This window comes from Impatiens glandulifera, chromosome 1 (assembly GCF_907164915.1).
Source record: "Impatiens glandulifera chromosome 1, dImpGla2.1, whole genome shotgun sequence".
Classification (NCBI taxonomy): Eukaryota; Viridiplantae; Streptophyta; class Magnoliopsida; order Ericales; family Balsaminaceae; genus Impatiens; species Impatiens glandulifera.
The window spans coordinates 60,315,703-60,335,425 of NC_061862.1; the positions used below are offsets into that span (position 1 = coordinate 60,315,703).

Genomic DNA, 19,723 nt, shown 5'->3' on the forward strand with positions numbered 1-19,723 from the left:
ATATTAAAGGCATACAATAATACTATAAACCTTCAATTCCCTATGAACTTCGATTACACATTCAAAACAAACAAGAAAAGCAAATTAAGGAGATTAGTTTAGAAGATTTCAACTTTAAATTGAAGTTTTCAATTTTAGTTTTCATTATTAACATGTAACAAAGACTTGTTTTTTATCTAGAAAATAATATTCCCTCCCACAATCTGACTAGGATATTTTACTCTTAATTCTCTCTTTTTTATAATCTATAACTTGGTATTAGAGTGTTTTCTAGAATTACAATAGTAGTTAAATTAGATTAGAATAATTTCCATGTTTTATATGACAAACTCGAAAATTGTTGACACAAAACTCATGTCAACTCTAACACATTATCCTTAGGGCCGGTTCTAAAGTGAGGTGAGCTAGATAGTCTAGGATCACCCATCACCTGACTCTTAAAAAAGTGATTAATCAACTATCTTAAGAGCATCCCCATCCTTGTACCCATACATAGGTACAAATATGTGCCACATCAGCAGCCACATCACAAATAAATTATACCTCTCAATTTATACCTCTATTCCCCAACCATGTCAAGTACAATTGTGGTCCCACCATCCACATGATCTAATTCATACAATATTTTTTAATTCAATAATTCAAGTAATCTTGTTTTATTTTTTATTATACTAATTTGTTTAAATTAATAAAACTAATATTTATAAATTATATTAAAAAATTAAAAAATTAATAATTTTTAAAAATAATTTAGGAAATTATTATCACAATAATACTTGAAAAAAATAGACTACTAAATCATATTTTGTTAAATAAAAAATTAAATAAAACGGTTTATTTTTTAAAAATTTTAAATGTTTATTTTTTTTATAAAAAAGTGGGGGTGGGGACCACTTTTTTTGACTTTTTCTCATTTGTACCCAGTAGCAAAACTTTACTACTCAATTTTCTCTCTCCTAATTTCTACCCATCTCCCCATTAGTGTACCCAGGTACAAATTTTGTCCACATCAGATTTGTACCTACCGATGGGGATGCTCTAATAATGAACATCATACAACTCCAAATTGTCCAGAATTGGCCGCATAAATGTTAATCAAATTACTATGAATAACATCATCAATTAATTCATCATCTATATCTATTGATCCAACATGATAGGTTCACTCATGTGATATAGACTCTCTAATAAGCCACTCAAAATATTATTTGGAATGGTACTTCTTCACTACTTTTAATATTAGTCACTTCTTCCAAGTAGGGCCGGAGGGATAAGCAGCCTAATGGGTCCATTTTTTTTTTTTTTTTTATATGTTAGGTATTAGTAAGGATTTTTAGTTTCTTATTCTTTAATTTTTTTTTATTATGTTAGATTTTTTGGCCCATGACTCTATAGCCCAAATAGAGAAACAAACTAACACTATCAGAACAAAAAATTGAAAACCCTATTGTCTGTCTCACTGTCTGTCTTTCTCAGTCTCTGTATCCTACATCGACAACGAAACTCACAACGAAACCGACAACAAAATAATTTCGATGGTGGCTCTGTTTCGCTGGGTTGAGCCTTGAGGTAAGGTTTAACCATTAAAAGTGAAAATTCAACATCAGAGTTTGATTGTTATTTATTTTTATGCTTTGTTTTGAGATTGTGTATTTGTGTGGTTAAGCCGTAAAGATCTTTGAAAATAGTTTACTTGTTTGATGGCGCCGAAAAAATATTTATCTGGATATGAAAAACGAAAAAGGAAAGAATTAGAAGAACAATTTGTTAAATCTCAAAGTAGTGCGCTTGACAAATTTGTTAAAAGAACAAAAACTTCTGAAAATTTAGACTCCACTGAAGCGATAAATGATGAAGAAATTAATATAGTTAATGTAGATGAGAATGTGGAGGAAATAAATATCATTCCCAAAAACGATAGTCAAACGAACAGTCATTCTATCTCTTGTGGATAAACCCCTAGTAGATATATATGATCCTATAAATTGGGATAATCTTGATAATAAAACAAGAGATTTATTGGTTGAAAAGGGTCCTAGACGAGAATTAAATTTTGAGTTTCCTTATGATTATATTTCTAGGTGCTTTTCTTATTTTCACTATTCTCAAAAGTTAAGTAATGGAGAAGAAAAGGATAGGAAATGGTTGGTTTATTCAAAATCAGTATTGGTATGTCTCTTGCTAAAAGAATCTTTTAGGATCAACTATTTTTTAGTATTGGTTGATATGGCCTTTGCATCCCTAAAACATAGGTTTGAACAATTGAATGAGTTTAATGACTTATTTGGATTTCTTATGAATTCTGAAAAGTTGAAGTCATTGAATGAAAGCAAATTGAAAGAAAAGTGTAGCACATTTTGTAATGTATTTTCTCATGAAGGTACGTGTGATGTTAATTTGAGTGATTTGTTTTCTGAACTAAAAATACTACAAGTTGTTTTACTTAGTTTGGATATGCCCGCTGCTGAAATTCTTGATTTTGTAATGTCAATAGATTTCTATCATAATGTCTCTATTGTATATCGAATTTTACTAACATTGTCTGTTACGGTAGCTTCTATTGAAAGAAGTTTTTCTAAGTTAAAATTATTGAAAAATTATCTAAGATCTTCGATGTCTCAAGATAGATTGAATGGACTTGCTATTTTATGTATTGAAAAATATTTTTTGAAATATATTGATTACGATACAATTATCAATGATTTTGCATCTAAAAATGCAAGAAGAAGTCACTTTCGTTGACAATTTATGTTGCATCTTTGTAGATATTGGAAGGTTATTGAAGATCAACGGTGAAACACAAGTGAAATTTATGCGTAGGGCCCCAATTTCGTGCTTTCGCCTAAGGCCTAAAAAATCTCAGGAACAACACTGCTTCCAAATATGAAGATGGTCATTTTCTTTAAAAATTATTTTACATGTGACTGAAATTAATAAGAATTTGATGAGTTTGGTTGATATAGTAATTGCAAGGGGGTGGTTTTCCATAAATGACCATGTTACTAACTTGTGAGTAGCTGAAATGATAAGATTAGTGTCTAAGAAACTAAATATTGCGATTTAAATTATCACTAAAAATATCTTAAACTGAAGTGAGAATCAATATTGTAAAAATTCGTCTAAAAAATAAAAAATAAAAAATTAAAGAAATGTTAATATTATTAAGGAATGAACCTTAAAAATGGATTTTATAGTTTTTAAAAGAGCACAAAATGATCGAAGATAAACTTTTACAATTTAAACTACTTTAGTATATTATTTTTTTCGACTTTATATTTAAACTAAATTGCAAAACACATTACTTTGTATTTCGCAATTTAGTTTAAATATTAAATCTCATTTAGGTTAATCTCTTCATTATTTTGAGTAATTTGTATATTCTTTATTATTTTTTCTATTTTTTTTTCTTTATTTTCTTGGAAATAACCTTATAATAAATAAGATGACTACACAAAATTAATACAAAGTTATAAAATAGCTTATGAAAATTGAAAAAAATAGCAATATTATAATTTGTTTAACAACTTTGTAATAATTCACTTCTGCAAAACTTTGCATATTCAATTCTAAATACTCATTTTTTAGGTGACATTTAATTAATTAATTGTCTAATAGAGGTGATTCTATCTAAACTAGCATGAATCCCGTGCATTTGCACGGATAAGAATATATATAAAATATTATTTATTTATAAATAGTTTAGATAAAATTAAGTTTAATCTTAAACTTAAACTTAATATTAATATATATATTATCCCTTCGCCATCCACTTAACCCCTCAATTGACCCTCATCTTGTGACTCACATTTTTTCATATGCATTTTTTTATCCCTTCAGTAACCACCACCAATCTTAGTCGACCTCAATTGATAACACACCTCAAACTCAACCACTATCCTTCTAATTAACCATCATCTTGTGACTCACACTTTTTCATATGTCTCTTTATCCCATCGGCAAACAACCCACCAACCCTAATCTTGTGACTCACTTTTTCATGTCTATATCCCTCGATACTCCACTCACCAATCTTAGTCAACATCTCTTTTACTCTCACTTCAACAAATCAACAACCAATCCCAATTGATCACAAACTTCTTATCCAACGTCAAACGAAACACTAACCACTTACAAATGCTCGTCAAACCAACCATTAATTCCAACTTCACACTCGACAAACCACCCAACACCCAACTTCCATCTCGTGACCTCACACTTTCAAATGCTCGTCAAACCAACCACTAATTCCAACCTCACACTTGACAAACCACCCACCACCCGACCTCCATCTCGTGATCTCACATATTTTCAAATGCTTGTCATACTAACCACTAATTCCGATCCCACACTCGACAAACCACCCACCACCCGACCTCCATCTTGTGACCTCAAACTTTTAAATGCTCGTCAAACCAACCATTAATTCTAACTTCACACTCGACAAACCACCCACCACCCGACCTCCATCTCGTGACCTCACACTTTTAAATGCTCGTCAAACCAACTAATAATTCTGACCTCACACTCGACAAACCACCCACCAACCGACCTCTATCTCGTGACTTCACATATTTTCAAATGCTCGTCATACAAACCACTAATTCCGATCTCACACTCGACAAACTACCCACCACCCGACCTCCATCTCCTGACCTCACACTTTTAAATGCTCGTCAAACCAACCATTAATTCTAACCTCACACTCGACAAACCAACCACCACCCGACCTCCATCTCGTGACCTTACACTTTCAAATGCTCGTCAAACTAACCACTAATTCCGACCTTACACTCGACAAACCACCCCCAACTGACCTCCATCTCGTGACCTCACATTTTCAAATGCTCGTCATACTAACCACTAATTCCGAACTTATACTCGATAAACCACCCATCACCCGACCTCCATCTCATGACCTCAAACTTTCAAATGTTCACCTAACCAACCACTAATTCCAACCTTACACTCTACAAACCACCCACCACCTGACCTCCATCTCGTGACCTCACACTTTCAAATATTCGTCAAATCAATCATTAATTCTAATCTCACACTCGACAAACCACCCACCACCGACCTCCATCTTGTGACCTCAAATTTTTAAATGCTCATCAAAGCAACCACAAATTCCAACCTCACACTCGATAAACCACCCACCACCCGACCTTCATCTCCGTACCTCACATTTTCAAATACTTGTCAAACCAACCACTAATTCCGACCTCACACTCGATAAACCACACACCACCCGACCTCCATCTCCTAACCTCACATTTTCAAATACTTGTCAAACCAACCACTAATTTCGACCTCACACTCGACACACCACCCGACGTTCATCTCCTGATCTCACATTTTCAAATGCTCGTCAAACCAACCACTAATTCCAACCTCACACTCGACAAACTACCCACCACCCAACCTCCATCTCAAGACCTCAGACTTTCAAATGCTCGTCAAACCAACCACTAATTCCGACCTCACACTTGACAAACCACACACCACCCGACCTCCATCTCCTGACCACTAATTTTGATCTCACACTCGACAAACTACCCACCACCCGACCTCCATCTCGAGACCTTAGACTTTCAAATGTTCGCCAAACCAACCACTAATTCCGCCCTCACATTTTCAGATGTCTATCATTTGTTTAAAAGTTGCGCCACCTTAAAAATATAAATTTGCATGTGTTGGGATTTGAACTTTAGTCTTCAGCATGAAATGTAAACATACCAACTATGACTGTTGAAATAATTTTATTATTTTATGTATGTATATATATTTTGTATTTAATATTTATTCGCAATTAGTTAATTTTTATATAAATATAAAAGTTATTTATATATATATATATATATATATATATATATATGAGAATGTAAGTAAATACATAAAATTATTGATGAAAAATAATATAATATATATAAGGTAACAAATAAATATAAAATTATGAATGTAAGTGCATTTATAAAAAAATTGTTTATATATATATATAGGTTATATATGTATATATAAAAATATAAAATTTATGAAGGTAGGTGTGTTTATAACAAAATTGTTTATATCTTGAATTAATATTAATATAGATATTTTTTAGATAATATATGGTAATTAAATATCATATATATATATATATATATATATAAAATAGAAAACAAAATTTAATTAAAAAAAGAGAGAGTAGGAGTTAAATTAGGAAATGAAAAATAATTAAGATAATTAAATTAGGAGAGAGAAATTACCTTAATTAAATTGGGAGAGAGAAATTACCTTTCTTTGTGGATGATTATGGAGAGAGAGCGTGTTGTGCACCTCCAACATTTTAAATTAAGTGTCATTAGATATACTATCATGAATCCCGTGCGTTTGCACGGATGAGAATATATATAAAATATTATTTATTTATAAATATTTTAGATAAAATTAAGTTTCAGATTAACTTATATTTTATCCGTTCGACACTCACTTAACCCCTCAATTGACCATCATCTTGTGTCCTCACACTTTCAAATGCTCGTCAAACCAACTATTAATTCCAACCTCACACTCGACTAACTACCCACCACCCGACCTCCATCTCGTGACCTCACACATTCAAATGCTCACCACACCAACCTTTAATTCCGACCTCACATTCGACAAACAACCCACCACCCGACCTCCATCTCGTGACCTCAAACTTTCAAATGCTCACCAAACCAACCATGGATTCCGACCTCACACTTTTAGATGCCCAAACCAACCACTAATTCCGACCTCACACTTTCAGATGCTTATCATTTGTTTAAAAGTTGTGCCACCATATATTATAGTCAAGAATACATCGTTGAAAATATAAATTTGCATGTTTTGGGATTCGAAAGTTGGTATTCCACATGAAATGTGAATACTTAAACCGCTAGATTACTTTGTTGAAATAATTTTTATTATTTTGTGTATGCATATATATTTTGTATTTAATATTTATTAACAATTAGTTAACCACCACCCGACCTCCATCTCGTGATCTCACACTTTTAAATGCTCGTCAAACTAACCAATAATTCCGAATTCACACTCGACAAACCACCCACCACCCGACCTTCATCTTGTGACCTCACACTTTCAAATACTCGTCAACCCAACCACTAATTCCGACATCATACTCGACAAACCACCCACCACCCAATAATTCCGACTTCACACTCGACAAACCACCCACCACCCAATAATTCCGACTTCACACTCGACAAACCATCCACCACCCGACCTTCATCTTGTGACCTCACACTTTCAAATATTCGCCAACCCAACCACTAATTCCGACATCACACTTGACAAACCACCCACCACAAATAATTCCGACTTCACACTCGACAAACCACCCACCACCCGACCTTCATCTTGTGACCTCACACTTTCAAATGCTCGTCAACCCAACCACTAATTCCGACATCACACTCGACAAACCATCCACCACCCGACCTTCATCTTGTGACCTCACACTTTCAAATGCTCGCCAACCCAACCACTAATTTCGACATCACACTCGACAAACCACCCACCACCAAATAATTCCGACTTCACACTCGACAAACCACCCACCACCCGACCTTCATCTTGTGACCTCACACTTTCAAATGCTCGCCAACCCAACCACTAATTCCGACATCACACTCGACAAACCACCCACCACCTGACTTCTATCTCGTGACCTCACACTTTCAAATTCTCTACAAACCAACCATTAATTCCAACCTCACACTCGACAAACCAATCACCACCCGACCTCCATCTTGTGACCTTGCACTTTCAAATGCTTGTCAAACCATCCACTAATTCCGACCTCACACTCGACAAACCACCCACCCACCCGACCTCCATTTCGTGACCTCACAATTTCAAATGCTCGTCATACCAACCACTAATTCTGATATCATACTCGACAAATCACTAACCACCCAACCTCCATCTCGTGACCTCAAACATTTAAATGCTCGTCAAACCAACCACTAATTCCAACATCACACTTTCATATGCCTATGATTTGTTTAAAATTTTGCATGTTCTGGGATTCGAACCCTGATCTTTCGCATGAAATATGAACACTTAAACCGCTAGACCACTTATGATTGTTGAAATAATTTTATTATTTTGTGTATGCATATATATTTTGTATTTAATATTTATTGCCAATTAGTTAATTTTTATATTAACATAAACATTATTTATATTATTATATATATGATGAGTGAAAAAATGTATAATAAAAGATAAAATGTATTTATATAAAATTAATGATGAAAACTAATATAATATATATATATAAGGTAACCAATAAATATAAAATTATGAAGGTATGTGCATTTATAAAAATATAAAAAAAGTTGTTTATATTTATATATAAATAAAATAAATATAAAAATTATGAAGTTAGATTCATTTATAATCAATTTTTTTTTATATCTTGAATTAATATTAATATAGATAATGTTTTAGATAATATCTGATAATAAAATATATATTATATATAATATATATATAATAATAGAAAAACAAAATTTAATTACGAAATGAAGAGGAGGAGAGGGGAGAGAGAAAATATTTAATGATATAGATTATATATGGATTAATGTGGTGTTTTTGACTTTATAGATTATTATATATATATATATATATATATATATATATATATTTTGTTATTATTAAATATAAAAATAAATATGTTATATAATATTATATTTAACATTATTGATAAAAAAAATATTTTATATTATTAGTGAAAAAAATATAAATATTTATATAATAAGAGAGAGTAAAAAATATTTAATAATTAAATTAAGGGAGAAATATATATATATATTGAAAAGAAACTTTTATATATATATATATATATATATATATATATATATATATATATATATATTAGGAGAGAGAAAATAATTAAGATAAATAATTATTAGCAAAGAGAAATTATGAAATAAAGAGAAGGAGAAAGGAGAGATAAAATATTTGATAACGTGGATTATATATCTAATGACGATGGATTAATGTGGTGCATATTGACTTTAAACATTATTATATATATATATTGTTATTATTAAATATAAAAATAAATATGTTATGTAATATTATATATTTTAATATAAAATTATTGATAAAAACATATTTTATATTATTAATGCGAAAAAAATATAAATATTTATATGGTAAGAGAGAGTAAAAAATACTCAATAATTAAATTAAGGGAGAGAAATATATATATATTAGGAAAGAAATTTATATATATATAATTATTTGGAGAGAGAAAATAATTAAGATAAATAATTATTAGGAAAGAGAAATTACTTTATTTGTTAATGATGGTGAAGAGAGCGTGTGTTACACCTCCAACATTTTAAATTAAGCGTTATTAGATATATATATAGATATAGATATAGATATAGATTAAATCAAAATTCAAACCATCCGATTATAAGTATTTGAATTACATACGAAAACAATCAGCTCAGTCAGAGTTTTGAACAGCTTATAATCATAAGAAAATCCATTGCACAGATATGTAGTGTGTGGTTAGTGATATAATATTATTTATATAATATAAATTATACTAATTGTTTTTAACAAGTATTTGTTACATTTTATTATTGATATAAATTTATATAAAATAATAATTAATCCTTTAGTACAATATTATTTTTGTATCATTTAATTTTATAATTTTTCATTATACATTTTATTAATATTATATATAACTTATTATTATATAATATATTTAATATATTTTATTTTATTTTAATATTATTATTATTATTATATATAATCATTTTTAAAATATATTTTTTAAATAGTTTAATACTTTAATTAAAAAATATTTATTTATTTTTATAACGATAATTTTATTATTTTTTTTATTTACTTATATTATAAATAATATTTTTTATTTATATATTATTTTTATTTTATTATAATTATTAATAATATTTAAATTAAATAAATATAATTTACCGTTTATATTATAATTAATATTTTATATTTTAATTAAAATTAAATTCATTAATAAATAATAACAGCAAAATAATTTATAATAATAAATAATATTATTTATAAAATAAGTAAATATAAATAATAATTTTAAATTCATATTTATAATCTTTTCCTCTTCCTACAAAATTATAAATCATATATATCTTATTCAATTTTTTATAATTCATACTAAACATTAATAACTTATACAAATTATAGATCTTTAAAATTCATCTTTATATACAACTTATACCCAAAAATAATTTGTACAACTTAATGAACACTCTCCATATATATAATATACCACCGTCGACAATGAATTGGTTTCATTCAAGCTTTAACTCAACCGAAATCAAAAGATCCAATTTCTGAAATTCATTATTTCAAATAATTTGTCAAGAACGCAACTTTGACCAGAGGGTGATTCATCCAAAACTGATCGGTGAAGTTGTAGATCTCGAGACGATGAGGAGAAGTTTCGTTCAGTGGTTGATCAAGGTAACTTAATTTGTCTTCTTCCTTTTTTATGTTTACCCAACTTTTTTAAATAAATAAATAAATAATTAAACATGGAGTAGCATTTTCTGCTGCGTTTAAATTTGTCCTAAACCTTTAAAATCGGAAAATCAACTATCTCCAGTTGAATTTCTCATTTTAAACTTTCTTTTTCCATTTCGAATTGACCCAATTTTGTACATAATGGTTGATTGATTGAGATCGATTTAAGATTGGTTGAAAGTATAGTGCCCGTCTTGTTGCCATAGCTAATGTTTGTCGATCGGCTCACAATTATTGTAATCGAAGCTGATTTTGGATATTACGTTTGAGGTGTCTTTTAGTTTAAGGTTAGTGAGTATGAGAATATGTTTACGACATATGGAAGACTTTTAAGAATATTTGTGACTGTTTTTATTCAAAGTAATAGAAAAACAGAGAGAAATTAGTAAACATAAATGGTATTTCTTCATCTGGAAAAAAAAAAAAAAAAAGCAAACATCTATCTTCTTGATGTTCTTCTCTTCATAAGGAAGTAAAATAGGAAAGGAAATAACACAAGTATCAAAAAAGACCTCTAATAGTCCATCAAAGTCAATAGCTAAGAAATTGAGGTGGAAAACAAGCACTAGCCAGAAGAACAGCAAGATAAGGCACCTTTTTTCCTATCTGTGTCCGACCCATTGACAAGGGTGACTCGGTTCATCGATAACTCAGCCTTGTATGAATCCGAGTTAAGGACTTTCCTACTGACGTTATTGTAGATTTCTCTAATGACAATCTCAAAAGCTTTCATGACATTAGTGGAATCCAAAGCTGATGTTTCTATGAAGAACAAACCTTCCTCTTCAGCAAGACTTTTCCCCTCTTCAACACTGACTGCCCTGATATTATCCAGATCAGACTTGTTCCCTACCAGCATTTTTGCCACTGCAGTGTCGCAATGGGCTGCATCAACAACCAAATCACATTCATTCATTCATTCATGGGTTTAAATTTTTCATAAAATAGAATATGATATGAACACAACCCAGAAGCAATACAATCAAATGAACAACAACAACCCTAAATTCATAAACTATTGTATACCCAACAACATCTACAACAGAATTCGTAACTAAGATCTACAATGTACTGTTACAAATTAATCACTTACTATTGAGTTCATCTAGCCAGCGTTTGATGCTGTCGAACGTTGTTCGCCGGGAAATGTCGTAGACAATGAGGGTACCAACGGCGCCGCGGTAGTATGCCGATGTGACGGCACGGAATCTTTCTTGACCTGCTGTATCCCAAACCTGGGCTTTGACTTCCTTACCTTCGATTTCAACAACCTGTGTCTGAAACTCAACTCCGACCGTAGCTTTGGAGTGAAGATCGAACTCGTCTCTTGCGAATCGGGAGAGCAAATTAGACTTCCCCACAGCCGAATCTCCAATCACAACTATCTTGAAAAGGTACTCCTCCCCGGCGTCGTCTACCACTTCCTTACCCATTTTTTCTTCTTCGAGTTTAATTGCTCAATCGCTTGCAGCAATGGAGGATTGGAGATTATGGAAGATGGAAAGATATGGAGATATATATATTATTATTATATACAAAGAGAAAGAGAGAAGAGTAGGCGTATAATATAATTATTATTAGCTTTCTAGAAGAGTCAAGTTAGCAGAGACTGACTGCGCAATTAACGCCACCACTCTCTTCATTAGCATTAGTGTATTGTATTTCAGTTTTTATTTTCTTTTGTTTTTATTTGAAGTGGATGGGATTCTCTGTATCAACCAAATTTATCTAGTCCTCCTTTTAATATAAAAACAAATATATATTTAATTAAAAACTTAAATCAACAGTTAATAAAATTAATTTTCTCACAAAACATAGACCTTATACCTACCTTAATTGAATCTAACTCTAAACAAGATTTATGAAATCAATATAACAATCTTATAAATTAATAAGTATTTGAATCTTCATGTTAATTAAGAAACTGACTTAGGGGTGTAAACGAGTCGAATTCGAACTAATATTGGCTCGAATTCAAACTCGATCGAGCTTTCTGTATTAAACTCGAACTCGGCTCGATCATATAACTATAGGCTCGAGTTTGGTTCGAAAGACTAGAATTTAAATATATTTATATATTAATTTCTTATATTAAAAAATATATAATAAAGTCGAGAGTCCATTCGTCGGACCGTACATCCCTCTGCGTATTTTTTTGTTTTACTCCCCATAATTCATCCATAGCGAGGACTTGGTTCACGTAAGAATATTTGAGAAGAATATTTTCAAGTAATGTATTGTATTTGAGATTAACTTGAAAATATATTTGACTCTATTATGTTTATTTTAAAAAATAAAACACCTTATAGTGAAATAAAAATAATTTTATATCTTATAAAATATAATATATTGAGATTGCATATATTAAATAATATTATATTATAATTATATTTTGATTTAATTTAAAAAAAAAATATATATTTTTTTAATTAAATTAATATTAAATCTATTTATTTATTTATAAATATTATATAATATATATATTTTTAATTTATAAATATTATTTTGATATATCTTGATAAATACTTATAGTAATATAAAAATAATTTTATATCTTATAAAATATATTGAAATGGTATATATTAAATAATATTACATTAAAATTATATTTTAATTTAATTTTCAAAAAATTATGTTTATGTAATTAAATTAATATCAAAAATAAATTTATTTCGTATAATATAACATATATTTTTTAATTTATAAGTATATTTTGGGAGGCCCATAAACAATAAGCTCATATATATCCCATATATAGTCTTATGATATGTTTTAAATTTTGATTAAAATATAAAATATAATAAAAGAAATTATATGATTAGGTTCGAAAAATCTTAACGAGCCATCAAACGAGTCTTACCTAAACTCGAATTCGACTCGAGCTCGGCTCGAATTCGATTTAGACCGAACCTCTCATGAGCAGCTCGGCTTATTTACGCTCCTAATACTGACAACACAATTAGCGCCACTCTCTTCATTACATTACCGTATTTCCGTTTTTATTTTCTTTCAATGTTTTATTTTGTTTTTATTTAAAAGGGTGGATCCTACATCAACAAAAACTTATCTAGTCCCTCTCTTTAATATAAAACCAAATATAATATTTAATTAAAAACTTAAATCTACCATTAATAAAGTTAATTTTCTCACAAGATAGACCTTATATTTCCGATAATTGAATGTTATATTAGTATTTTGTTATACATTCTAACTCTAAACAATATTAATGAAATCAATACAACAATCTTACAAATTAATAAATATTTGAATCTTAACAGACTGGCAATTAGCGTCACTCTCTTCATTACCGTATCGTATTTTCGTTTTTATTTTCTTTCGATGTTTTATATCAATTAGTCCATATTTTTAATATAAAAAATATATATATTTAATTAAAAACTTAAATCCACCAATAATAAAGTTAATTTTCTTACCCCATATAACTTATACCTCCGATAATTGAATGTTATATTAGTATTTTGCTATACATTCTAACTCTAAACAAAATTTATGAAATCAATACAATCTTACGAATTAATAAATATTGTAAGAAATATTTGAATCTTCATGAAGAGTCTGACTGCTGCACTATGCGGAATTAACGCCACTCTCTTAATTACCCTATCGTATTTCGGTTTTTATTTTCTTTGGATATTTTATTTTGTTTTTATTTGAAGGGGTGGGATCTCTATATCAGCAAAACTTATCTAGTCCACTTATTAATATAAAAAAATATATATATTTAATTAAAAACTTAAATTCATCCTTAATAAAGTTAATTTTCTCACAACATAAACCTTATAGCTCCGATAATTGAATGTTATAGTAGTATTTTGTTATACATTTTAACTCTAAACAAGATTTATGAAATCAATATAACAAGTCTTACAAATTAATAAATATTTGAATCTTCATGTTAATGAAGAGAACTGCGCAATTATCGCCACTCTATTCACTACCGTATCGAATTTCCGTTTTTATTCTCTTTCGATTTTTTATTTTGTTTTTATTTGAAGGGGTGAGATCCTCTATATCAACAAAATTTATCTAGTCCCTCTTTTTAATATAAAAACAAATATATATTTAATTAAAAACTTAAATCCATTATTAATAAAGTTAATTTTCTCACGAAAATAGAATTTATACCTCCGATAATTGAAGGTTATATTAGTATTTTGTTTTATATTCTAACTTTAAACAAGATTTATGAAATCAATACAACAATCTTACACATTAATAAATATTTGAATCTTCATGTTAATGGAGATACTGACTCTCTGTAATTAGCGCCAATCTTTTCGTTATTGTATCTCCGTTTCTATTTTTTACCGTATCGTATTTCCGTTTTTATTTTTTACCGTACCGTTTTTATTTTCTTTCTATGTTTTATTTTGTTTTTATTTGAAGGGAATGGGATTTTCTATATAACCAAATTTATCTAGTTCTCTTTTTTTATATAAAAATAAATATATATTTAATTAAAAACTTAATTCCACCATTAATAAAGTTAATTTTTTCATTACATAGAATTTATACCTCCAATAATTGAATGCTATATTAGTATTTTGTTACATTCTAACTCTAAACAAGATTTATGAAATCAATACAACAATTTTACAAATTAATAAATATTAATAAATATTTGAATCTTCATGTTAATGAAGAGACTGATTGCGCAATTAGCGACACTCTCTTATTACTGTATCGTAATTCCGTTTTTTTGGATGTTTTATTTTGTTTTTATTTGGAGATGGGATCCTCTAATATCAACAAAATTTATCTAGTCCCTCTTTTTAATATAAAAACAAATATATATTTAATTAAAAATTTAAAATTCACCATTAATAAAGTTAATTTTCTCACAACATACAACTTATACCTCATAATTGAATGTTATATTAGTATTTTATTATACATCTAACTCTAAACAAGATTTATGAAATCAATACAACAAGTCTTACAAATTAATAAATATTTGAATCCTCATGTTAATGAAGAGAACTGCGCAATTAGCGCCACTCTATTCACTACTGCATCGAATTTCCGTTTTTATTCTCTTTCGGTTTTTTATTTTGTTTTTATTTGAAGGGGGTGGGATCCTCTATATCAACAAAATTTATTTAGTCCCTCTTTTTAATATAAAAACAAATATATATTAAATTAAAAACTTAAATCCATCATTAATAAAGTTAATTTTCTCACGAAATATAATTTATACCTCCTATAATTGAAGGTTATATTAGTATTTTGTTTTACATTGTAACTTTAAACAAGATTTATAAAATCAATACAACAATCTTACACATTAATAAATATTTGAATCTTCATGTTAATGGAGATACGGATTCCATAATTAGCGCCAATATTTTCGTTACCGTATCGTATTTCCGTTTCTATTTTTAGAAAACGTATTGTATTTCCGTTTTTATTTTTTACCGTACCATTTTATTTTCTTTCTATGTTTTATTTTGTTTTTATTTGAAGGGAGTGGGATTTTCTATATCAACCAAATTTATCTAGTTCTCTTTTTTTATATAAAAATAAATATATATTTAATTAAAAACTTAATTCCACCATTAATAAAGTTAATTTTCTCACAACATAGAATTTATACCTCCAATAATTGAATGTTATATTAGTATTTTGTTACATTCTAACTCTAAACAAGATTTATGAAATCAATACAACAATTTTACAAATTAATAAATATTTGAATCTTCATGTTAAAGAAACTGATTGCGCAATTAGCGACACTCTCTTATTACTGTATTGTAATTCTGTTTTTATTTTTTTTCGATGTTTTATTTTGTATTTATTTGAAAGGGATGGGAACCTCTATATCAATTAAATTTATCTAGTCCCTCTTTTTAATATAAAAACAAATATATATTTAATTAAAAACTTAAAATTCACCATTAATAAAGTTAATTTTCTCACAACATACAACTTATACATAAGATAATTGAATGTTATATTAGTATTTTATTATACATCTAACTCTAAACAAGATTTATGAAATCAATACATCAAGTCTTACAAATTAATAAATATTTTAATCTTCATGTTACATTTCTGTATATGAATTAGAATTTGTGGAAACATTCCTACTTATAAGTTATAAAGCTCAAACTATGTCTGAAAATTTGAAAAAATGTTTACAACATGTTCTTGCAAAATTCTCAACAAATTGATTATGGCTCAAAATGACTCATTCTTTAACAATAATTTCGTTAACATTTTGATATATGTTGTTATATCTTTAAATTTTGCAGGTATTTTGGGATATTGTATTCATTCGCATGATGATAATTAGAAACATAGTTAAGAATAGAAAGTGTAAAACTATATGAAATTTTTTGAACTTTAGATGGAGGCTAAATTAGAATGAAAATAAAATTTAAGCATTGTCCTTTTATACCATGACCAAAAGTTAGATGGGCAAGAAGGACACAGAGTAAATTGCATTTTTTTTAGTATCACTAAATGTCGCAAAAAAAAATCTCTTTTATTTGTGTTTTTAAAATTATATATTTTATTTCTTAGAGCAACTTCAATGGAGTTGCAAAATGATATCCAAAATGGGATTAACAACTCTAATTGTACGCCAAACCCAAACCCAAACCCATTTGGGATATTGCAAATACTCTCTCCAAAGCACCCATATTTGGGTTGCTATTGTAGCAAACACATAGTTTTTTTTTTTTACATTTTAATCCTTCAATTTTTATTTTATCAATTTTATATATTAAACTTATTTATATAATTAATTTATATAAGTTATTTATATTTTAATTTATTTATATGTTTTATTTGTTTATATTTTTATTTTTATTCTATATTTTATATTAAAATTATTTATATAATTATTAATTTAATTAATTTATATAATATTTTTTATATAACATAAATTTATAATAATATTTAAAAAACAATTATAATAATATTAAAAAATAAAATTACTTTAATATATATATATATAATATTTTTAATAAATTTTTATAATTAATATATATTTAAGTTTAAAATATTTAGATAATATTATAATATTGTGGTGTAATTTATAAGTTTGTAAAATATATGGGTAATATTAAAAAGGTATAAAAGTTGATGTAAGAAAAAATATTATAAGAATATTCTTTTGGGTTTTGAGAATGAGTTTTTTCGGTTGGATAAAAATTATTGTTTGATGTGACATTTACATCAAAATGAGTTTAAAAATGGGTTTTCGATTGGAGATGGTCTTAGTTTCTAGTGGAAAAATCGAATGACGACTCTTATTAGCACGATAAACAAGTTTTTCGATTTTTGATTGCATGTTCGAGTTTAGGCATTGCAATATCAAACATGAATTATTGAATATATAAGATCAGTGTCTCAAAATTATCAAACATATTCAATATCTTATAGAAAAAAAAGCTCATTTAAACGTATGTATTTGTACAACCGTCTCACTTAGACTTATATACTTGTAAAAGATCATTTAAACATACTTATTATAGTTACTTTTTATTTTTAAAATTTTTAAATTTATTAATTAAATATTAATATATTTTCTCTCTCTTTCTTTTACATTAATTAAACCAATTAATTTATTTTATTTTTAAATTTTTTATTATTTTTATATTTCTCTTTTTTATTTCATCTCCCAATTTTTATTTCTCATAATTCATAAATTTAATTTTTTTTTTAAAAATTTAACAACTTATTTATAAATTTTATGTTTTATTGTAATAATTTTTTGTGAAGAATTTCTTTCTTATTTAATTTAATATGAATAAAAATAAAATTAATATTTTTTTATTTAATTTTTATTCATGAGTTATAATTAATAGTAGAGTGCATTGTTTTGTCTTAGACAGTCTAATATTTGATTATTACTCTTTTGGTGTTTGATGAATAAATTGTTATTATTATTTAAATATGAATTTATTTATTTTTGTGTTGAAAATTTTTTATTATTGAAAGTTTAAACCATTGTTATATTTGGGACCAAACAATTTTAAAATAATTAATAATTAATGTTAATATAAAAAAAATATATAAAATATAAAAATATAAAATTAAAATAATTAATAATGAATGCTTTTATATATATATATATATATATATATATATATATATATATATATATATATATATATATATATATATATATATATATATATATATATAATAAAATTAAAATAATCAATAATAAATATTCTTATAAAAATAATAAAAGATTTATAAAAAAAATAATAATAGAGGGTTCATTTACTAATAAAAAAGAATGAGAGAAAAAATATATTAATTTTTAATTAATAAATATATAAATTAAAAATAAAAATTAACTATGATTTATTAAAGGAGGTTAAATAAGTTAATTTTTAATAGTACTCACGTTTAAATAAACTTTTATTAGTATAAAAGTCTAAATAATATAATTTTTTAAGTACATACGTGTAAATAATTTTTTTTTCCTGTTTAATCAAATATAAGATTTTGATACAGCATATAAACAATCGTGTTGAATCAAATATTTATAAGATTTCTAATTTAATTTGATCACCATGAAAACTATTCTAGTTTATTTATTTTAAAATGATTTTATTTTTGAATTTTTAATGTCAAGTATTTGTTATAGTTTTTCCCTTCTTAATTTAATTTTGTGATTTTTTAATATGTATAAATGTTATTTTCCTTAATAGTTTTATATTAACTAGCATGTAGTCCGAGTAAGGATATAAAATCGAAAATATTTAACTCTTTATATATATATTAGTTAGTTAAAAAGTTGAACTTATATTGTTAAAATATTCATCGTTCATCAAATTTGGTGTTGAATTTAAAATATAAAATCTTATTAGTCTAGTTGGTTAAAAAATCATACTTGTTTTTGTTAGTTTGAAAGTTCGAAACATACATTTAATATTTTTTATTTTATTTTTAATCGTTTTAAATTTATCGAACCCGGAAATCTATTTACTCTCACATATATATTCAAATTAACCACAATTATCGAACCCGGAAATCCGAAAACTTTAAAAATTAAGTATATATATATATATATTATAACTTTTACTATATTATTTTTATCTCAAATATAATACTTAGTTTTTAAATTTTGTTTTTATAATAATTTTATAAAATAAGTATACAAATATAATAACCCAATTAA

At 27.0% G+C, this 19,723-nt stretch overlaps 1 protein-coding gene across 1 annotated transcript; it reads right to left on the bottom strand.

Moving 5' to 3' along the window:
• Nucleotides 1-10,988: 10,988 nt before the first annotated feature.
• Nucleotides 10,989-12,092, bottom strand: LOC124921066 (ras-related protein RABA5b). The gene is made up of 2 exons (XM_047461671.1): nt 11,660-12,092; nt 10,989-11,451 (listed from the first exon to the last, which is right to left on the bottom strand). The coding sequence occupies exons 1-2, from the start codon at nt 11,997-11,999 to the stop codon at nt 11,132-11,134; spliced, it is 660 nt and encodes a 219-aa protein (XP_047317627.1). The 5' UTR covers nt 12,000-12,092; the 3' UTR covers nt 10,989-11,131.
• Nucleotides 12,093-19,723: the final 7,631 nt, after the last annotated feature.